General features: G+C 61.3%; 1 protein-coding gene across 6 annotated transcripts; it reads left to right on the plus strand.

Annotated features, from left to right (window-relative positions):
* Window positions 1–5,944: 5,944 nt before the first annotated feature.
* C8H14orf180 (chromosome 8 C14orf180 homolog) lies at window positions 5,945–20,552 on the plus strand. Of its 6 annotated transcripts, none has more exons than XM_078335881.1 (5): window positions 5,945–5,990; window positions 15,859–15,985; window positions 17,467–17,596; window positions 17,985–18,020; window positions 19,823–20,552. In XM_078335881.1, exons 2-5 carry the CDS (start codon window positions 15,875–15,877, stop codon window positions 20,383–20,385), a joined length of 840 nt encoding a protein of 279 aa, XP_078192007.1. In that variant the 5' UTR covers window positions 5,945–5,990; window positions 15,859–15,874; the 3' UTR covers window positions 20,386–20,552. The 6 variants fall into 6 exon arrangements, with proteins under 6 accessions (XP_078192007.1, XP_078192010.1, XP_078192006.1 ...); XM_078335884.1 differs by having other exon boundaries at window positions 18,252–20,241; XM_078335880.1 differs by lacking the exon at window positions 5,945–5,990 and adding an exon at window positions 7,546–7,808.
* The last annotated feature ends 1,953 nt before the right edge of the window (window positions 20,553–22,505 follow it).

Consider the following 22,505-nt stretch of genomic DNA (forward strand, 5'->3'; position numbering starts at 1 on the left):
TGACACGTGTGACATACAGGACACACATGGCACACATGATACACGGAGCACACACAAGGCAGACATGCACCATACAACACATGTGGAACACACAGCACACACGCAAGACATGTGCAACACACATGTGACACACATGACACACATGGCATGTGACAGATGGCACAGACAAGTCACACATGCACCACACACAACACACGTGGTACACACGCAGCACACGTGGCACACACGCAACACATGCTATACGTGTGGTACACACATGTGACATGACACATGACATATGCAACACACATGACACAAAAGTCACACGTGACCACACACATGTGGCACACATGCTACACAGCACACAGAAGGCACATACACAAGACATGTGCAATACATGTGGCACACACATAACACATGTGACACGGCATATGTGACACATGATACATGGCACACACAAATCACACATGCGCCACATACAACACACATGACACATGACACACGACACACATGGCATATGCAACACAGCACACACAAGTCACACATGTACCACACACGTGGCACACATGTGGCACATGCAACACTTGTGGCACACAACACATGTGACACACATGACACAAGGCACACACAAAACCACGCACCACACGACATGCTACGCACAGCACACACAAGGCACATACGCAAGACACGCAACACACATGGCACACACGCAAAACATGACACACAAGGCACGTGGCACACACAACACACACATCACACATGACACACGACACATGGCATATGGCACACAAGACACACAACACACGTGGCACATGCAACACACGTGTGACACATACACATGGCACACACAAAACATGCATCACATGTGACACATGGCACACACAAAGCACACATGCACCACCCACAATGCACTAGGCACACGCGGCATACACACAACACACAGCACACACACAACATGCACCACCCACACATGCGACACACGACACACTGCACACACAAGGCACACACAACACATGTAGCACACATGCAGCAAACAGACAATACACATGCAACACAAAATACACAGGTAACACATGGCACATGCAAGACACCTGACATGCGGAACACACATGGCACACGCAACACGTGCAACACATGTGGCACACACAACACGTGCAACACGCAGAACACACATACCACATACATAAGACATGTGACACGTGGCTCACATGAAACATACAGGCAGCATATGCAGACCACACAGGGCACACACGTGGCACACACATCACACACATGACACACACACGCAGCACACATGGCACACACGGCACACATGCTCCTGCTGCTCCCAGCAGATGCCAGGCACTTGCTCACACACCTCCTGCCACAGGAAAGAGCAAGGGAGGTGGGAGGGTCGGGGGCCATAAGTGACCTCAGAGCACCCTAGATGCTGGGAGAACAGGCACCCATGGGCCGGCACGTGTGCACCCTGCCTGGGCATGAGTGCAGCTGTGGGGTGTGCACATGGCTTACGCGTGCGGCCCAGAAACCTCCCTGTGACCTGGATGCCTCGGTCAGCATCTGCAGCATGAGGGGCACTCCCGAGGGGCCTTGGGCAACTCTCGGCCTACGGCTGTTTGCAGAGCCCCCTTTTCTCCCCGTGGGCCCGGAGGAGTAGCAGGATTTGTGACTGTGCTCTCTCGCTGCGTTTGCCCCAGTGGGTTCTCGTGGGCTGGGCCCTGTTGAACTGAAGGGCAGGTGCTGGGCCCTGCTGACAATGACGGTGGCGGCACTTGGCCACACTCAGCCTCTGGGGCCTCGGGGGTGTGTGGGTCACCGTCCTCCCCTTACAGGCAAGGAGATAGGATGGCTGGGTGCACCCTTGTGATGGGGAGCCGGGAGAGTGGGGCTCACACAGGGCGTCTGCCCGCATCTGCTGAACGAGCCTGGGGCCACACACAGCCTCTCAGGGTCAGAGCTTGCGGGGGCCCCGCGGGGGTATGAGACAGAGAAGGTGCGTGTGCGTGCATGCATGTGAGGCTCGGCACGCCTGGCTGTGCACATGTGACTGTGTCAGGCGGGAATCTGTCCAGTGGAACTTCTGTGGCACACTTGAGCTGTGTGTAGCCCCCGCTTCTGATTATGGAAAGACCTCACACTCTCGTCCCAGACCTGAAAGCTGTGACCGGGTTGGTGGCTCCTCCCAGGGCTAAGCCCCACCTCACACTCCTCGGTCGGACCCTGGCCTCCCTCCCCAGGCCCCTCCACCCCCCGCAGGGACCAGAAGTGTGTACCTGCCCGGCCAGCCCCACCTTGCTGCTTTCACAGGGGGGCACGCAGCACCCCTCAGAACCTGCAACAGCCCTTCCAGAAGAGGATCCCCCGTGGCTGGAGGCAGCGGCTCTCGGCCAGGCACTGACTGCCCAAGGTCGCAGGGCCAGGACAGGGTGAGGTGGGGACTCCCTCCCCACTGACTCTGAGGGCGAAGCTCTTCCCAGTGTCTTGCGCCTCAGGTCCCAGCAGCTGCATGCAGGGGAGTCATGGCCAAGTGTGGCACCCAGTGCCCTGGCTCTGAGCCCCCTCGGTGAGCTGCAAGGTGCTTTCCCCTCCAGAGTCCCTGTCCTCATCGGCCAATGAGGCTAGGCCCAGGGCTCAGGGCGGGGCGGGGAGGGAGGAAGGGGAGCTAAACTGTATGAGGAGCTAACACATTCATGGAGGATGTGGATGTCCCTTTCAGGGAGGGACTGACGTTATAAATAAAATGTTGGCGCGTGGCTAACAGAAAGCCCCAGCTCCACAAGATACTTTCCAGAGCTTCATTCTGAGCCAATATGAGTGGGCGCAGCCCAGGAAGGAGCGCATCACCCAGGAAGCCCTGAGTGGGTGGCCCTGAGGCCGTCTTCAGGCAGCCATGATTCACGGAGCTTCTACACGGGTTTAGCTGACACGTCATCGGTGGGGCCAGACGTGCTTTAATCTGTAATTACTTAAAGAAGTCAAGCTTTGTGGACAAATTTAGAGTCATCAGAAAGGAACATTTTAAGTTAAGATTAAGTCTTTTAACGACACGCCGGGTCACAGTGGCCTGTGGGGTGCATGACCTGACCCCGGCCTGGCGGGGCCTCCGGTCCTGTTTATAGTTAGTATCTTAGGGTCACCGCCTGCGATCGCTCGGTTCACGGTGCTGGTCAGTCCTGCCTGAACCCCCACAGGGAAGCGGGGGGGTGAGTGAGGCGCTCTGCCCTCCCATCCATCCTGCCTGGGAACTCTGTTTTCAGGTTTCTCTGGCGTCCCTTTGGCCAAGAGGCGGCCATATTCAGTTGTGGGGCTTGGAGTTTTATTTCCATTTTATAGCACACAGCACTTCTGCAGACTGACGGCAGGGCCCGCAGGTGTCCACAGATGTGTGACATGCCTGCGTCACAGGGAGCGCACACTTCCGGTGTGAGAATGAGGCTGTCTGTGTGAGAATGAGGATGAGTGTGAAGCTCAGCCATAGCGGGCCCCTGTGGTGGGTCTTCAGGCCCAGAGGCCAAGGACGGCACCCACAGTGGGAACCTGGGCTGACCATCTGACCCCGGAGCCCAACTGTCCCCCAGAAGCCCAAACGGACCCCCACATGGGCTCCCCTCTGAGCCCAAAACCCTCCACAGGTCGGGGGGTGGTGGAAGGACCTCCCTGCCCCTCCGGCTAACCCCTAAGATACCGCTGGATAAGCAAACTGACAGGCAGGCAGCTGCGGGAACCCGACTTGGTTATGGTTTATGCTCGGCCCCCAGGCAGCTGGCTTTCAGGAAGGGACCGACTTTATAAATAAAATGCATCATTGTAATGACGGCGCCTTTGAGAGCAGAGGACTTTCACAGCCTCTTGGAGGTCATGGATAATTGAGGAGAAGGGAAAGGGCCGCTTTGGTTAGTGTCCCGCACTGCCCAGAGGTCCCCATTATCTCAGCTTCAGGGACCAGCAGGGGCTCCAGCGTTGTGTGGTTCTGACTGGCGGAGACCGGTGTGGCTGTCACCCAGGGCGGCTCTGCCACACTCGGGGCTGGGGGCAGCGCCCAGGTGTCCTGTATTCTTAATGAGGGCTCTGACTCAGCAACAGGGTGACCATACATGGCCCCGTCTAAAGGCCCTGCCTCAGCCTGAGAATGACAAGCTGCAGGCTGCACGGAAGGGGCCTTGGCCTCCCACTCCGGCTGTGACCTGGGGCAGGAGCTAACTGCATCCACAAGCCGGAAGGGCAGCGCCTCTCCAGCAGCTACGTGTCAGGGCCAGAGAGCAGACACGGGACCAGGGTGTCACAGGGCACCCCCACACGCCCAGAATCTGCTCCCTGGCCTCCCACCTCTCTCCCCACCTGAGGTCTGTGGGACCCTGAAGAGTCCCCTGAGGCAAAAATCCTCCTTTGCTTGCCTCCAGTGACCAGGAACTCACTACCTCACTGTTGGCTGTTCCTCCCATGGTCAGCTCTGCCTGGAGGGAATCCTCCCCACCAGTCCCTGTGCAGAGCAGCCTGTGCCTGTGGAGCCACAGCCCAGGTCCCGGCTCTCACTCCGAGCATGCGTCAGCCCTGTAACCCCAAACGCACACCCTCCTCATTCCCCCATTCCCTCTCCTCCTCTCCTAAGCCCACTCTCATCAACCCCCAGGGTCCTCGGGCCGAGCCCAACTGTGACCACCACATGGCAAGCTCCGCAGGGACCTGACTCCTTGTCCCTCCTGCCCTGTCACTGGCACTGAGTGTACCAGTGGCCAAGGCCTGCTCAAGTGGCCCCCCCCGGACTCACCTGCCACCTCCACACCGTGTGCCTACTCCCACCCCCAGGCCTTCTCTCCATTACCCTCTTACCATGGTCGTGGCTTGTGGGGCCTCTCATGACCCCAACGCACACGTCCTCACCCAGCTGGAGACGCTCCACCAAGCCCTCTTGGGAGGCTTCCCATGCTCACAAAGCCACGGACCACCCACTGCAGAGACGGCCACTACGAAGGCACGTTCCCACTGCCGCCAGAGGGGACTGGGGCTCAGGATGGCCTCAGCAGGCAGGGGGTGCAGCCCTGAGCCCCAGAGGCGCCTGGAGAACCTTTGGACCGATTTCCGTCACAAGCCCTGGTGCTGCAGTCGGCCCGGCCTGCAGGAATTTACCTCGGGCTGTCTGCCAGGCAGGGGAAGGGCTGGCCTCCAGGCGTCTGTACATGAGGCCATGGCCAACCCCACCCCCTGGGCCAGCAGTAGCCTCTCTTATGCCCAGGGTCCTTCTGCTTCAACCAGCTCTGAACCTCACCCCCATCTCCTAGACCCACCGGCCCTTTCCTCCCTGGCCCAGGTCAGCCTGGGGCCTGCACACCCTCCGGCCCAACCCTCAACCCTGCAGCCATGGACGGGGCTGTGCTGAGGCCCTTCGGGGCTCTCCCCATTCCAGCCAGACTGGGTCCAGGGAAAGCTGGGAGCCTGGGCCAGCACCACGTGGCCATGAGCAGAGTGGCCACACTCATCAGCCCCTGCAGCCTCCGCTCCCATGTGCCACCCACCCCACCCCAACCACCTTCCAGGACCACCCCAAGGAAAACAGCCCAGCCCGGCCAGCTCGCTGGACTTCCCCAGCACTCAGGAGCGCCCGGCCACTGGGCATGCTCCACCCTCCGGTTGAATGCCAACTGGCCTCAGTCGATGTGTCCCCAGGGCCCTGCTTAGGGTGGGCACGCCAGGAAGATCTGGGGAGGGTGGGACATCCTTTATTCCCAGCTCACAGGGAGAGGTGAGGGTGTAGCAGAGGTCACCCAGCTGAACAGTGACGGGGTGGGTGCAAACCTGGGAACCACGTCATTGGCGTCACTGCCCGTGGGCACGTGGGCCCACCAGCCAGCTGTGGGCAGGCCTGGCACAGCCGGGCTCCTCCCTGGCCCTACCCAGCACAGGCACTGGGCAGCTCAGCACTCCCCTGGGCCGGCCTTATCTCGCCCTGGAGAGCCCAGGCTGGAGTGAGGCGCAATGGACGAGGGGAGGAGGGTGCAGCCCGGCCTTATCAGGTAAGGCTGGAAACATGACCCTGCGGGGACCTGAGCCCCATGTGGAGCCATCAGCTGGCTGATAAATTACCCAGAGGGCATGTCCACAGGGCAGTCCGCATAGCCTTTCCAGAGTGGGATGTTCCCAAGGTCTGCGTGCTGGCCGACCCCTCCCCTCTGCCAACAAGAAGGGTCAGGAAGGAATTGCCCTGGAGCCCCCCAACCTTTGAAATCCTGGAGGGACAGCTCCAGTCCCAGGAAGCCGAGAAGAGGTGCCCAAGTCGGGCACAGGTGGGAGAGGGGTCTTGTCTGGGTCCAGGACCTCAATTCTTCCTAGGACCAGCCAGCCTTCCTCAGTGCTGTCCCTGGAACAGGGGCCAGCGAACCACGGCCCTCCAGCTGGTCTGGCCCACCCCATTTGTAGACACAGAGCGCACTGTGCTCATACAGCCCCCTATGAGAAGAGTTTGCCACCCCTGCCCTGTACAGAAGACGGCGGTGAGGCGAAGGGAGTGCCAGTCTGTGGAACCCCACCCCGATGGCCACCATGAGAATGCTCAGATGGTGAGCTCCTGACCACTGGGTCCAGGCAGCCCCCAAGCTGGCCCTGAGCAGTCACCCCCTGTCCCCCAGCCCGACACCCCAGGCTCCCGGGGGTCCTGTAGCTTGACCCAAGGGAGTTGCACCCCCACTCCTAATGGAGCAACATGGGTCTCCCCACACCTCCTCCCACAGCTCCCTCAAATGATTCAAAGCCCCACAAACCAGGCAGGTTTTGTGTGTGGAGGGCATCACGTGTGGTGGTGCCCTCACCAGCCTCTCAGACCTGCCTTTGCGTGCACCAGCAGATCGGGGGCTGGCAAGGACGGGCCACCAAGCCTGAGCCGGGACGCCACCTCTAGGCGGTGTGACTCTGGGCAGACTGCCTCACCTCTCAGAGCTGCACTTTCATCTACAAATGAGGGGCAGACTCAGCGGGGTGGGTGGACACCGAGCCCAGGACGGACCCTGAGAAAGGCTGGCCCTTCAGCCCTGCCATCCTGCACTGACCCAGACATTGCCCCCTCCTGCCAGGGCAATACTGACTCTCGGCCAGTGGGCCCCAAACCGGCAGCGTGGGACCCATCCTTTGCCTCTCCCTCTGGTAACCCCAATTCAGGACTCACAGGGACACGGGCACAGGGGCCAGGGGCAGAGCGGGCACCTTTCCACCTCGGAGGCCCCCTGCTGGGTCAGGGTCTTACTGAAGGCTGGACTCTGATCACTCCCCTCCCGCAGCCCCAGCACCTTCCCCCTCTTCTCTGCCCCGAATTCCAATCCACAGGTTTTTCTAAGAGCTGCGCAGCTCTGAAATTGGCCTGGGAGGGGGCACATTTGGGCCAGGAGGGCGGGGAACAGCATGACACTCTGGTCTTATCTGAAGTCCCGGTCTGTTGTCCACTGGGGGCCTGGGGAACAGCCACCCCCTTCTGCTCGGAGGCCAGTGGCCTGTCCTCGGGGTCGCTGCTATTTCTGCCAAAGGGGAGAAGTAATTATAGCACCGCCGCTGCCAGCTGGCCCAGCTTTGCGATCCAGCAGAGAGGGCTGGAGACAAAGGCCGCAGCAGACCTAGCCCCACAGGCAGGCGGTGGCACCTCCAGACCAGAGCCCTCGCAAGGAGGCCTGGGCAGGCCTGGCCCATCCACCTGTGTGCCCTGCAGTCCTGTCTGAGGCTCAGCTCTCAAGGGCCTGGGGGTGGGTGTTACCGGCCGGGAGGGGCCAGGACCTCACTGGACTGTGCCCCGCAGAGAGGCCCCGAAGAGCCTGTTTCTGTCCCTCAGAGAGCCAGGAAAGAGCCAGGTAAGTTCCAGCCCCAGGCAGAGGGGCTGACTACCTGCCTGGGTGTGAAGCTGCAGAGCAGAGAGATTGCCAAGGGCAGGCGCAGGTGCAGACCCTGCACCCTGTGGGCAGCAGGTGTGGGCAGAGGCAGGGCAGAGCACACGCTGATGACCCTGAGTGGCCTGGAGAGGCTCAGGGTGGCCACCCTTCCCTCTTCTCCTGGGACTGACAGTTTCCCTAAAACAGAGAGTCCCAGGCTGGCCCTGTGTCCACACTGTCTGAGGCCAGGCCACCTCTGGGGGAAGCAGGGATCCTGGCCGATTTAAACCCAGCAGGTGGGGTGAGGGTCTCTGGCCATACAAAAGCCTCCCAGGGTACCCGATGTCGGGTGACACAGCCTGGGCAGTTGGAGGAGGGGCCTCACTCTCAGCAAAATGCAGGGAGCCATGTCAGGCGTGAGCCCAGCCAGCCTTCCCCACAGGGCCCTGATGGGGGCATCCTGAGAGGGCAGGTCTACGCAGGCCAGCACAGCAAGAACGGATCCGTGACTCCGGGGACTGGAGCCTGGTTCTCAGCATCTGCGAATCCCTGGGAACAGGCTCTTTTCTGCGTAGAGTCAAAGTGAATCCCTGTCCGCCCTGTGTGGCCGTGGGTCCCCCACCCAGCTCAGGACACCATTTCTTGGGCACCTACCGAGCTTTGCAGTGCCCTGGACAGCTGGCCAACAACCCCATTCCACGTATGGGAGGGAGGGAGGGCCTGGGGTGTCCTGCCGCGTCTGTCTGGGGCTCTCGAGGCCTAGGGTGCCCCTGCACCCAGCAGACGAGCAGCCGTCACCGGGCATTGCTGCCACCCCGAGCCCTTGGGTGTGAGGGCCACCCACCTAGGCACAGAAAGGGGCCTCAGGGGCCACCAGGCAGCTCCTGCTCCCACTCCTTCCTGGTGGGGCCTGCAGGCACTTGAGCAAGGCCGGCGGGTGGTCAGCGCAGCCAGGGGCTTCCGCACAATTCCCTCTTACTTAAGTGTTATGTGGGCAGCTGCCAGCGTGGTTCCATGGTGAGTGTTGGGATGGGAGCCAAGGCCTTTCCCAGGAGCCCAGACACCCCACCTGGCTGTGCTCTGCCCTGCAGAGGAAAGGCCAGCAAGGTGGGGCCCACGGTCCCCGTCCTCTTCCACCGCCCGCATCTGCAGCCCAGGGTCAGCAGGTTAGACCTGCGGCCAGAGAACCAAGACGCCTGGGAGAGTGAGGAGGCCCAACTCCACCTGTGCCACCGAGCCCGTGGGTGACAGGCTCCCCACAGACCCGGCTGTCCCGAGAGCAGCAAGTCGGTCAGGGCCCTCGGGGCCGCTGAGGCCACTGCTCTGTCACCGTAATGGAAACTTGTCAGCTGAGCCGTGAGCGGCAAGAGCTCCAGTTCACACGCGCCACAGCAAGGCTGTGGCCAACGGTGGATTTCGGGGCCGGCCCGGTGGGCGAGCCACCCCAAGGTGCAGCACTGGTAGGAGCCCAGGTGGGCAGGGGCAGAGAGAGTGAGACAGAGAGAGACAGAGAGTGAGACAGAGAAAGACAGAGAAAGAGAGACAGAGTGTGTGTGTGTGTGTGTGTGTGTGTGTGTCTGTGTGTGTGTGTGTCTGTGTGTGTGTGTCTGTGTGGGTGTGTGTTTGTAAGTAGTGGGGTGGGGGCTGTGAGTTGCCACCCTCTCCCAGGGAAGTCTCTGGCTTTGAGGAGGCTGGTCCCCGTCTCTAGCCCCTGAGAGGCCCTGGGGGAGGCTGCATCTGTGCCAGGGAGGCAGGGAGCCCGGCCTCGGCTGTGGTGGCTCAGGGCCCCAGAACCCCAGGCCTGGAAGGCTGTGAAGCTGCGGTATAAATGGGCACAGCACGAGGTGAGGGCTGAGCTGGGAATGCCAGGCCACGTGCTCAGAGCCGAGGAAGGGCCCTCTCTGTGTGGGGTGGGTGGGGTGTCAGGGTCTCCCTCGAGCCAGCTGCTGCATGGGGGGGGTCCTGCTCACCCTGAGGAGCTCTCAGTGAGGACAGAGAAACCCCAGAAGGTGGGCTGTGGGTGAGAGGGCAGCAGCATGGGGCAGGCAGAGGCAGCAGCATGGGAGGAGGTGGGAAGTCCAGTGGGTGGCATCCTGGAGGTCGGGGCAGGAGTGGGAGGGAGCCCAGTGGGTGGTGTCCTGGAGGCCGGGGCAGGAGTGGGAGGGAGCTCAGCGGGTGGCGTCCTGGAGGCCAGGGCAGGAGTAGGAGGGAGCCGCAGAGGCTGGGCCCCAAAGCTTGGCGTTATCCAAGCCCCTGAACCCGGCCAGAACCGCTGCCCAGCCCATGCCCTGCTGCAGGCTGGTCTCTCGGTGGAGGGACTCGAGGTAGAGGACTTGGCACCGCTGGGTTCCATCAGTGCCCTCACATCTCTCGACGGCTTCAAGATGAGGTGGGGTCTTTGGGGTACTGGGCCAGACCCAAAAAGACTGTTGGAGGGTCACACCCCAGACCAGGGCCCTGGGCCTCAGCCCTCATGGCACCGGCTCTCACTGTAGCACCAGCAGGTCAGGCCCACAGCTGGGCGCTCCTGGCCCTGGCCTCAGTCTCTGTCCCAACCCAGGCTCTGAAGCCTGACAAGCCGTTCTCCCTGTCTAGGCCTCAGTTTCCCCTCCCCCAAGGGAGCTTGGTGCCCCTCTCAGTAGAGGAGCTGGTAAGAACCCCCCAGGCCCCCAGCACGAAGGGAGGCTCCATAGGGTTCCCGTTTCCTGTGTAGGGGCAGAGTCTCCGCGGTGGACATGCCCTCCCCACAGCCGGCCTAGCGGGACACTGGCAGGCACAGGCTCTGAAGCTATTTCCACCCTTATCTTGCATCTGTCATGAGGCCTCCAGTTACACACGGTCCCTGCCAGAGCCCCAGGCCTCTCCACCCCCACCAGCCCAGCATGCCAGAGCCACTCCTCCCCTGCTTCTGGTGGGGAAAATGAGGCCCAGGGAGGTCACAGAGCCCAAAAGGACAGAGCCCAGGACTTGGGCCAGGCCTCCCCTTCGCCCAGTTAGGGAGGGGTTGGCAGGGCTCGGGGGCCGCCTGGGAGCAGAGCCTGGCCCACGTGGAGGTGTGTCTCTGGAGAGGGCCCAGGTCTCCGGGAGGGGAAGTAGCACCCGATAGGAAGTCCTGACTGTCCAGACGTGGGCAGAGCCACCTGAGCTCTGTTCCTGGGTGGCCAGGTCTCATCCCCTCCCCCAGTGAGGGCAACAGTGGCTGGTGGCGCACACGCCTGGTGCAGACTCGGGTCTGTGTACCGACTCCTGCCCTCATGCCAGCCCACAGAGGCTGCTGCTCTCCTCACCCAACTCACAGCTGACACACCGAGGCCCTGGCAGCTTAGGAGACGTGCCTAAGGCCACACGTGATCGCGCAACGTGCTCTGGGGCCCACACCCAGAGAGGGGGAGGTGCCATCCCACAGGAAGTCCTGAGGGTCCACACTTGGGCAGAGCTCTGTTCCTGGGGGACGAAGTCACATCCTCTCCAAGTTACACTGCTCAGCGACTGACGGTCGATGCCACAGCCAGGTGCCCACACGAACACACTGCCCACACAGGCACACTCACATATACTCTATACAGACACACATCCAGCCACACATATGCAGATACACTCATACACGTGCACACAGGCACATGCAGGGACACCCACACACGCACTCACACACATTCACAGGCACACACACAAATACAACTACATGTAAGCACACACAGCCATGCCGCCATGCACTCAAACCCGTGCACACTCACATCACGTGCAGTTCACACACACACACGCATGCACACTCCCGGGCGTGTTGACACATGTGTGCACTCACTCACACAGATGTGCACACACAGGTTGTCCCACCGGCCCTTGGCAGACCCCAGCCCAAGAGGGCTGAACAGCAAGTGCTCCTGGCAGGAGCTGGGGGGGGCGATGTCCAGCCCTGCGTCCCTGACCGTCGCCGTTGGCCTGAGCCTCTCCAGGCCTGTTTCCTCATGAGAGGTCAACCTGGCTGGGCCCCTGGAAGGCTGCTCCAGGGCCCCAAGCTGTGCAGCCACAGGAGGTGCCCCAAATGCACAAGCCTCCTTCCGCTGGGCAGAGGGAGAGCCAGGGCTCTGGCTCCAGGAGGTTGCTGGGGGTCTCTGCTCCACCCCCAACCCCACCCCTAGGCTTTAGCAGAGTTTCTTTTCCACCCAGGGTGGAAACTGAGCCCAGGGCATCTGGAGAGCTCCTCCCCCCTCCAGTCCTGCTGAGGACAGGTGGTCAAGGTTGCCCTGCCGGGCAGCAGCCCCAAAACACCACGACCGGCCTGGGGCTCTGCGGCTTCCCTAAGCCTGGGGATTATGCAGAGCCCACCTTCCCAGTGACCTTAGCCCCAGGAGACGGGGCCCCAGCTCAGATGGGCCCTGGAGCACCACCTCTCCCACGGCCACCTCTGAGAGCAGGTCCTGAAGATAAGCTGCCCTGTCCCCGCCACCGCCCAGGACGTCCAGCTCCTGCCACAACCCTATTTGCAATAAAAACCTGATCCTGAGATAGGAGGAAATTGCTCCCTTTTGAAATGATTGAACCCGTCCAGGCAGCGTCCTCCCAGACATCATTAACGGGGCGCTCTGCTCATCTGCAGTGTTTACACCGCTCGGGGAAGCGGTCACAGCCACTGTTATCTCCTATAGAGGACGGCACAGGCCGCCCGAGTCCCTGCAGTCCACCGAAGCCAGCTCCTCCCACAGGCCTGTCCTCACCTCTGAGGCACCTGCCCTGTGGGGACCCTGGAGGAATGTCCTTGAGGACCATGTAAGCCCCTCGCCCTCGCTCTTGCGTGTCTCAGCGCTCAGGGACAGGGTCCTGGGGCATCAGTGGAAGCCAGGGAAGCACCTCAGAGAATGCAAACACCTTCCCTGTGAGGGGCGGGGGCGCCAGTGCCCTCGCAGGACCCCAGCGCAGGGAGAGCCTGGGGCGGCAGGAGGCCCCCACACCACCCCTATCCAGCTAGGAGCAGGGAGGACCTGGCCTGGCATCAGCTCCCAGGGAAGCACCAGCCCCCTCTAGCCTCAGTTTCCCAACCTGCAGCAAGAGAAGCAGGCTTATCACCCCCAGGGCCCTTGAAAGACAGACACTCGGTCCCAGCTTATCTACACGGATGCCTGGTGGGCTCTGCACCCCTTGGCAGGGAGGAGGAGCGCCCAGAAGTCAAGAACCCCACCAAGACTGTGAAAGAAAATTCACACTGGCGGGGGGGTTCCACCGGCGAGCAAGAATGAGGAGAGTGCAGCCTCCGCCACCAAAGACACAGGGATAGAGGCGAGGAGGCACGATTCACAGCCGGGAAGCCAGCAGCGCGACAGAGGAGGGGGCAGAGAGACAGACACAGAGATGGAGAGAGAGAGGCAGAATCAGAGAGAGGCGGGGGACAGAGAGACAGACACAGAGATAGAGAGAGAGGCAGAATCAGAGAGAGGCGGGGAGCAGAGACACAGAGATAGAGAGAGAGAGAGAGAAGCAGAATCAGAGAGAGGCGGGGGGACAGAGAGACAGACACAGAGATAGAGAGAGAGAGGCAGAATCAGAGAGAGGCGGGGGGCAGAGAGACAGACACAGAGATAGAGAGAGAGAGGCAGAATCAGAGAGAGGCGGGGGCAGAGACACAGAGATAGAGATAGAGAGAGAGAAGCAGAATCAGAGAGAGGCGGGGGACAGAGAGACAGACACAGAGATAGAGAGAGAGAGGCAGAATCAGAGAGAGGCGGGGGCAGAGACACAGAGATAGAGATAGAGAGAGAGAAGCAGAATCAGAGAGAGGCGGGGGGACAGAGAGACAGACACAGAGATAGAGAGAGAGAGGCAGAATCAGAGAGAGGCGGGGGGCAGAGACACAGAGATAGAGATAGAGAGAGAGAAGCAGAATCAGAGAGGGGCAGGGGGACAGAGAGACAGACACAGAGATGGAGAGAGAGGCAGAATCAGAGAGAGGCGGGGGCAGAGACACAGAGATAGAGATAGAGAGAGAGAAGCAGAATCAGAGAGAGGCGGGGGGACAGAGAGACAGACACAGAGATAGAGAGAGAGAGGCAGAATCAGAGAGAGGCGGGGGGCAGAGACACAGAGATAGAGATAGAGAGAGAGAAGCAGAATCAGAGAGGGGCAGGGGGACAGAGAGACAGACACAGAGATAGAGGGAGAGAGGCAGAATCAGAGAGAGGCAGGGGGACAGAGAGACAGACACAGAGACAGAGAGAGAGAGGCGGGGGGACAGAGAGACAGACACAGAGATAGAGAGAGGGAGGCAGAATCAGAGAGAGGCGGGGGGACAGAGAGACAGACACAGAGACAGAGAGAGAGAGGCGGGGGGACAGAGAGACAGACACAGAGATAGAGAGAGGGAGGCAGAATCAGAGAGAGGCAGGGGGACAGAGAGACAGACACAGAGACAGAGAGAGAGAGGCGGGGGGACAGAGAGACAGACACAGAGATAGAGAGAGAGAGGCAGAATCAGAGAGAGGCGGGGGGACAGAGAGACAGACACAGAGACAGAGAGAGAGAGGCAGAATCAGAGAGAGGCGGGGGGACAGAGAGACAGACACAGAGACAGAGAGAGAGAGGCGGAATCAGAGAGAGGTGGGGGGACAGAGAGACAGACACAGAGATAGAGAGAGAGAGGCGGAATCAGAGAGAGGCGGGGGGACAGAGAGACAGAGGCAGAATCAGAGAAAGGCAGGGGGCAGAGACACAGAGATAGAGATAGAGAGAGAGAAGCAGAATCAGAGAGGGGCAGGGGGACAGAGAGACAGACACAGAGATAGAGAGAGAGAGGCGGAATCAGAGAGAGGCGGGGGGACAGAGAGACAGAGGCAGAATCAGAGAAAGGCAGGGGGCAGAGACACAGAGATAGAGATAGAGAGAGAGAAGCAGAATCAGAGAGGGGCAGGGGGACAGAGAGACAGACACAGAGATAGAGAGAGAGAGGCGGAATCAGAGAGAGGCGGGGGGACAGAGAGACAGAGGCAGAATCAGAGAAAGGCAGGGGGCAGAGACACAGAGATAGAGATAGAGAGAGAGAAGCAGAATCAGAGAGGGGCAGGGGGACAGAGAGACAGACACAGAGATAGAGAGAGAGAGGCGGAATCAGAGAGAGGCAGGGGGACAGAGAGACAGACACAGAGATAGAGAGAGAGAGGCGGAATCAGAGAGAGGCGGGGGGACAGAGAGACAGAGGCAGAATCAGAGAGAGGCGGGGGGCACAGACACAGAGACAGAGAGACAGAGGCAGAATCAGAGAGAGGCGGGGGCGCAGAGAGACAGAGACAGGGATAGAGAGAGAGAAGCAGAATCAGAGAGAGGTGGGGGGACAGAGAGACAGACACAGAGATAGAGAGAGAGAGGCAGAATCAGAGAGAGGCGGGGGGGTAGAGAGACAGAGGCAGAGAGATACAGAGATAGAGACAGACTCAGAGAGAGGCAGGGGGACAGAGAGACAGAGACAGAGATAGAGAGACAGAATCGGGGGGCAGAGAGAGACATAGAGCATCTGAGCTGTGCTGAGGGGTGGGCCCCCCACCAGCACCAGCCCAAAAAGGTGGGCATGACCTTCTGGGAAGCCTTTCTGGGGGCCCAGCCTCAGAGCCCCAACAATTCCCAGCCCATGAGCCCAGGGCTTGCCACCACTGACAGGAGACGAAGGAAGATGTTCCCTGCAGCCTTAGCCACGCCCTCAAAGCACTGCAAGTGACACGTTAAAATGCAAACTTCCTGAACACCCGGCATCGGGCGGCTTTACGTGACAGGCCCTCGCCCAGGGGAATATTACGCAGCCATTACAGAGGACGGTTATGAAGCCTGTAGCAGCCCCGGCAATTGCTTGCGACGGGGTTTCTGAACCAGCAGGGAGCAGGCCTTATCTGCGCTGGGGGTGCCACAGAGGAACAGTGGCGCTGCTCATCAGCGTGGCCCGTCGCAGGCCCGGGAAGCCAGCCTGGCGTCCGGGGGAGGATCTCCTCTTATTTTCATTCCTCCGAGTGCTGCTTGCACAGTAAATGATAAATAACGTCTTCGCTTCTCTCAGGACCATGTTCCAGTAGATGAGGACTGCGGCAAGAGCCTTGGGCCCCGACTCCCGGCGAGAGACGCCACGTCAGACCAGGGAGAATGAGGAGGCCGTGTGGCGCCCACGGGGGTGTGCGGCGCAGAGGGTAAGGCGGGCCGCCGGGACGCAGGCTTGGCAGGCTGGGCTTCCACTGGGGCTGGAGGGGCGGGGAGCAGGTGAAGAGGAAAGGAATCAGGGGGTGATGGGAGGAGGGCAGGGGGATCACCGAGGGCCCCCAGGTGGGGCACAGCCTGGCAGAGGAAGTGGGAGCCATGGAGGGCTGTGGAAGAGGCAGCCCCGGGCAGGGCAGAGGGTGTTGGAGGAGGGAAGACGGTGGAGAGAGGAGGACAGGTCAAGACTGTCACCAAGGGTTAGGGTTAGGGTTAGGGTTAGGGTTAGGGTTAGGGTCAGGGGCCAGATCTCAGGCCTGAGGCTCCATCCACACTCCCAGGCACTGCCAGGTCAGGCAGGGCCACAGGCACAGGAGGCGCTGGGCTGGACACAGCAGGGGCAGGCCTCACGCCCTCGGGGTCAGCCTCGATGGGCGCTCAGCAGGCTGTGCGCAGCGAGCAATGCCCCAGCCAGGAGCGACCTCAGTGCCAGCCCCGCTCCCAGGCACCTCAGCCCCAGTTGTCACCGTGTCACAGGCCAGGATGCTGAGGTTCACAGCAGACCAAAACTCTGGCTCCATCTTCCAAACTCAGGCAGGGCCCAAACACCTGAGCAGACTGGCACGAGAAGGGCCCAGGGAGGCAAATGTGCAGGAGCTGCCCCTGCCCACAGTCTGGGAGGCTCAGCCCCAAGGAAAAGGAGGAAAAGGAGGCCAAGGTCACCAACCAGCCCTCCTCATGGCCCTGCCCCAGCCCCTGCCCCGTGGAGCTTGCAAACTCTGGCCCCTAAGCCAGAGTCCCTCCGCCAATGCAGCCCCTTCCCCTGTCCAGCAGCCTGAAGCTGAGACAGCGGCAGAGGAAGAGAGGCTTGCTGGGGCCCTGCGTGAAGAGGCGGGGCAGGAGGGGCTCCTGTCTTTCCTAGGCCCCTGACATGAGCCTGGCTGCCCTACAGTCCCTGTCCAGGCACCGCCCCTCACCCCACAGGAGGTGGCAGCCCCACCAGAACACAGCAGCCGGAACGGGGTACAGGCTTCGGGACAGTGCTGCTGGCCCCACCTGGGTCCCACCGGGCCTCCTGCCCTGTCACTGGCCTCTCCATGCCTGGGTGTGAGCAGAGCCTCCCAGTGGGGTGTCCTGAGAGCTCAGGGAGGCTTTGTGTGTGCAGCCTCGGAATAACACAGACACTCCCAGTCCATGTCAGCGCCGCCATGTCCGTCACACCTAGAAATTAATCCCGACCCCAGTGGGCGAAGGGACAGAGCTGGGGGTGAGCCTGCCTGCTGGTCCCTGACCAAGTCCACGCCACACCATAGGGGCTTCGACCCTGACCTGGCCACGATGGAGCTGCCCACGGGAAGGTCTAGGGGTCTCCATGCCCCTCTCGGCTCCCCACAGCAGCTCCCTCTGCATAAAGCCCAGAGGACGAGGCCTGTGTCCAGCAGAGGGGACTCACTGTCTGCTTCCCACGCCGTTCCAGGAGGACAACAGGAGGTGCCCCCACTCCATCCTGAAACGGAGCCGGCCGGAGCACCGCTGCCCAGGGCCCGAACCCCAGAGGACCTCGAGGCGCGTGCGGTTCCGAGAGCCCCCAGAGGTGACCATCCACTGTAAGAGGGCACCCACAGCAAGCGGCTGGGAGGGTGGTGTCCAGGAAGAGGGAGTTGGGGCACCGGCCACACCCACGCAGCTCTGGCAGGGCCAAGGGCATGGGGGGACCACAGCCACCTGTCTTCAGTGGCAGAACCCAGTAAGGCCTGGGCCCGCGGGGTCCCTGGACACAGTCCTGGCCGTGAAATGGCAACTGGCGGAAAACATGACGGTGGCTTCTTGAATCATGACTGTCCACTCAGGGAGGTCTCAGGGTGCTGCCAGGCCTGGGTCTCTCACCAGTGAATCGTCTCAGGGTCCGTGGGGGTGCAGGGTGCGATGAGAGGGCAGGGGCACCCGATAGACTGAGGCAGGTGCCCCCAGCCGATTCTACGTTCTCCTTCCCAGACATTGCTGTCAGGGACGCCACGGCCACAGTCAAGGGTGAGTTCTGAGCCCACATTCCTGCCCCCACTGCCCCCTCCCTGTGTGCACCCACCCTCACGCTCTCCCTGAGGGAGGTATCACAGGGCCAGGGCCTCCAAGAGGCTGGGGAGGGGCCATGGGCAGGGACAGGGTGGGATCTCCCCATCCCTTCCCCACCAACCCGGGTCCTCCAGGGAAGGGTGGGGCTGGCTGGCGCTGGCGCTGATGCTGCCCGCCCTCTGGCCGCAGCGCCTGGCCGGCCCAGGCCACACGGCGGCTCCCTGCTCCTGCGGCTGTGCGTGTGTGTCCTGCTCGTGGTGGCCCTGGGCCTGTACTGTGGCCGGTCTAAGCCCGTGGCAACGGCGCTGGAGGACCTGCGGGCCTGGCTCCTCGGCCTTGTCCTGCACCTGCGGCATGTGGTCCTCACTGGCTGGCGTGGCCTGCTGTGGCTCTGACATGGGGGATGGGCAAGGCTTCCGGGAAAGCCCCAGCACCCTGGGGCTCCGAGACAGCCCAAGCCCTGGCCCTGCTGCTTGGTGAATTGTGGGGGCTGGAGGGGCTGCTGCCTGGGGCTGACTGAGAACAGGGGGGCCCCTGGCATGAGAGCGGACATTGGGGCACAGCGGGCAGCCCCGCCACACCTGTCAGCACAGCGCCCCGTCTCCTGTGTTGGGTCCACGTGAGATTTTACTAGAAAGAGGATCCTACTGCTAACATTGGGGGCCTCCATGCTGGGGCTCCCCAGGCTCGACCAAAGACCCCTTCCTCACCCCAGCAGGCACTCCTGCAGCGGCTGGGGCCTGGCCTGGCTGCCCTCTTGAGGAGGACATACGGCCTGTGTCCTGTGTCCAAGGGGCTGCTGGAAGGAGGCAAACCCAGCCTTTCTGCTACTAGGGCCTGGGGGGACCCAGACCTCGAAACCCCATCTTGTTGTCAAGGTGGGTCCCTTAGAGGTGAGGTACCATCCTCTGAGCCCAGGTCTGACCCTCTACTCAGCCCCATGAGTCTGGAGAGGCCCCAGGGGAGGACTCCTCATCAGGGGTGGCTTCAGGCATAGAAGCCAAGGCGACGGCAAGGGGCCTGGACACTCCCGGCCTCCGGGTCATGGGCATCTGTGCTCAGTTCTATGGGTCCAAACACCCCCAGCCTTCAGAATACAGCCATGTGCGCCCAGCTCTGCAGGCCGGGGACACCCAACAGAGCCCGGAACCAGCCATCGCCACCCAGCAGCTGGGGCTTATGGGTCCCGGTGACCGTCCGTGATTGTGGCTTTATCACCAGATTGCAGAGCTGAAGTCACCAGTGGGTGACAAACACCAGGGGCCCCTCCAGAGCCTACATGGGGGGAGGGCTGAACAAAGCAGGGAAGCCTGCAGTTAGACACCAGGCAGAACTGCCCAGGAGAGACACAGGGGCAATCAGACCAGTGTCCTCGGGGCTGGCCTGAGAGGCGGGGCATGGCGGACGACCCCCCCAGTGGTTCCTCTGTCTGTCCCACCACCAAGCTGGGAGACCCTGTTCTATTAAAACGCTGTGGCCTCCTTCAGTACTGGAGTTAGTACAGAAACAAGAGAAGCCAGAACAGGTGTGCTAGGGGACAGCCTCCGTGAGCAGAGCAGATGTCCTGGGTCCCTGGAAGCACCCGTCTCCTGCAGGCCCGCGGGTGGGCGCATCTCCCCAGTGCGGGGCTTACCAAGCCCCTGGGTCTTGAGGGACGTCCCAATGGGGCGTGACACATCCTTTGTCAGGGCGTGTCCCCCACCCAGGTCCAGGGAACAGGCGCCATGGACTCCAGGGTCACTGCTAGCTTTGGAATCCAGGGAGCCGAGTTTCGGGTGGAGACCACAAAAGGGGCTGTTTCCAGAAGTGGCCCAGAAGGGACCAGGTGGAGGCTGCCCAGACCCTCCAGCATCACGCGCTCCCCAGTCACCACAGCACCATCTACCCAGACCCAGCCCATCTCCTCCCACCGCAGGGAGCAGGATGGGCAGGTTCCTGCCCCATGATCTGGATGTGGAAGCAGGGGCCCCGAAGGCTGGGTCTCAGGCCAGTCACAGGCTCAGGCTCAGGCTCAGCCTCTGCGTGCTGGGGCCACCCCTCCAGCCCCAGTTCTGACGGGGACACCACCCAGGCCCATCTCCCACAGCCACAGCTGCAAAGGCAATGCAGGGTCATGGGTTTGCAGGGTCCCACAATACGACCTCAGGTGTTTTTGAATAAATACTGCTCAAAGATGGAACCACAGCCCCGAGAATCCTTCCAAACGGATCCTCCCGCCTGTGGAGGCCACATGAGGAGCAGTGAGACTCGAAGCCACTGGGAAATGTACAGACAGGACGGCAGAACCTCGGGAAGGCCAACCCCGAATTCCCAAAACTTCTGAAACGAAAGGACCAAAGCCCACGGGCACTGTGTGACCCAAAATGACAGACAGTTGAAACCATGAGAGCAAGGTGGGCCGAAGGCGGAGAGGGCAGAGAGAACCCCACGCTCCTCCTCATCCCTGCTGGAGACTCAAGAGCTTTGTTTTTATTTTGACTTCGAGGAACGGACACATGTAAGCGTAAGGATCTTTCCTTCAGTTTAGCCAGAGTGGAATTAGAACAGGGATACCCATTATCACACAGCCAGGAGAGAAGCGAAGGCAGCTCAGAAGCAGCACGGGGGATCTGCCTCCAGAGCCCCAGGTCGTACCCCCACTTCCCACCTTCCTGCCTGGGAGAGGCCCAGTCCCCCAAGGGACCCTGCAGAGCCCATGGCCAGGACCCCAGTCCCTTCCCAGCATGCCCCAGGCCCAGCTGCCCCTTTCCAGGGTGATGGTGTCTGGGCTCCAGCGACCCCCAGCCAGGGCCAGGTCTGTGTCTGTGTGCAGCATGGATGTCCATCACCCTGGCCACGGGGCTACCCCAGACCAGCTCCTGGAATCCAGCAGTGCAGCTACCAAGGGCAGACCCAACCGGGGTTGACCCTCGGGTCCCAGAAGCCACTCTTGCCTCCTGCCCCTCCTTCCGGGCCCTAGATGGCTGTGGCCTGGATCAGGGTCAGGCAGAGGTGAGGCAGGAGCCACCCCACCTTCTGCTGGAGACACAGGCAAGGAGCTCTCAGGGCTGGGAAGAGTCCCCGTGTCCAGTGGGTCAGGGCTGGTGGGGGAGAGGCTGAAGAGTCCCCATGTCCAGTGGGTCAGGGCTGGCAGGGGGGACAGGGGACCCCATCAGCTTCAGGGCCTCAGATTCTGTCTAAACCCCTTCCCTTGAGGACATGGCTGCCAGCTGGAAAGTCAGCTGGGCCCTGAGATCAGAGCCCCCTTGAGCTGCCAGGGCCTCGCCCCCTGGCCTTGACACCCTATGATAGGCACCTGCCCTTGCCACAGCCTGACCAGTCACCTGCTGGCCTCATTCCCAGGATGCAGGATGATGGTCCCACCAGGCCCCTCCATGCAGACCCAGGCATGTGGCCACCAGGAGACTGGTGCCCAGCCACCCAGAGGTGCAAGCCAGCTGCTGGTGGACAGGGAGGGTCACCAACATGGGGAGCGGGGGCCTCACCTCTCCCCAGGAGGGTGGGTGCAGCAGCAAAGAGCACTTAGCAGCACTCAGCCAAGAAACAGCCTCTTATGGAGCCCCAGGTGGGGAGGCCCCTGCCTCAGAACAAGGACCCCGGAACCTCCAGAGGAGGTGGGCCCTGGGCTCTCCCGAAGGGCGGGGTCCACAGTCAAGCGGCCCCCGCACCCTGGGGTCCCAGGTTCACATCCCAGCTCCTCCACCTGCCTCCTCTGGGCCTTGGCACACAAACTCTGCAGAATGGGAAGGCAGCTCTCTCCTCTCTCAGATGGACGCTGGGCACGAGAGCCCATGGGAGGGGCAGGGGGCTGCCCACACAGCGCCCACGGCTCCCCTCACACACACAGTGTTCAAACACACAGGCACACTCACAGGCTTGCACATGCTCACAGGCACGTTCACCTGCACTTGCCCATGCCCATGCTGTACACACACGCTGTGTGCAGACACCCCTGCCCAGCACACACACCTACATGCTCCTCACACACTCACATATATGCACATGTCACAGATACTCACACCCTCACACTCACATCCCACACGCTCCCATGCACACAAGCCCTCACATGCAGTCACACAGTCACATGCAGTCACACCCTCACATGCAGTCACACACTCACATGCAGTCACACACTCACATGCAATCACTCACATGCAGTCACACACTCACATGCACACACATGCAGTCACACCCTCACATGCAGTCACCCTCACATGCAATCACTCACATGCAGTCACACACTCACATGCACACACATGCAGTCACACGCTCACATGCAGTCACACACTCACATGCACACACATGCAGTCACACCCTCACATGCAGTCACACACTCACATGCAATCACTCACATGCAGTCACACACTCATGCACACACATGCAGTCACACGCTCACATGCAGTCACACACTCACATGCACACACATGCAGTCACACCCTCACA

Source organism: Callithrix jacchus, chromosome 8 (assembly GCF_049354715.1).
Source record: "Callithrix jacchus isolate 240 chromosome 8, calJac240_pri, whole genome shotgun sequence".
Classification (NCBI taxonomy): domain Eukaryota; kingdom Metazoa; phylum Chordata; class Mammalia; order Primates; family Cebidae; genus Callithrix; species Callithrix jacchus.

Bases quoted from the DNA above. Each gene is read 5' to 3' on its own strand.
- C8H14orf180 (XM_078335881.1), top strand. From the start codon at position 15,875: ATGAGGACTGCGGCAAGAGCCTTGGGCCCCGACTCCCGGCGAGAGACG. The intron at 17,597-17,984 runs GTAAGAGGGCAC...TCTCCTTCCCAG, and splicing joins CCCAGAGGTGACCATCCACT to ACATTGCTGTCAGGGACGCC. The intron at 18,021-19,822 runs GTGAGTTCTGAG...TTTGGAATCCAG, and splicing joins CGCCACGGCCACAGTCAAGG to GGAGCCGAGTTTCGGGTGGA.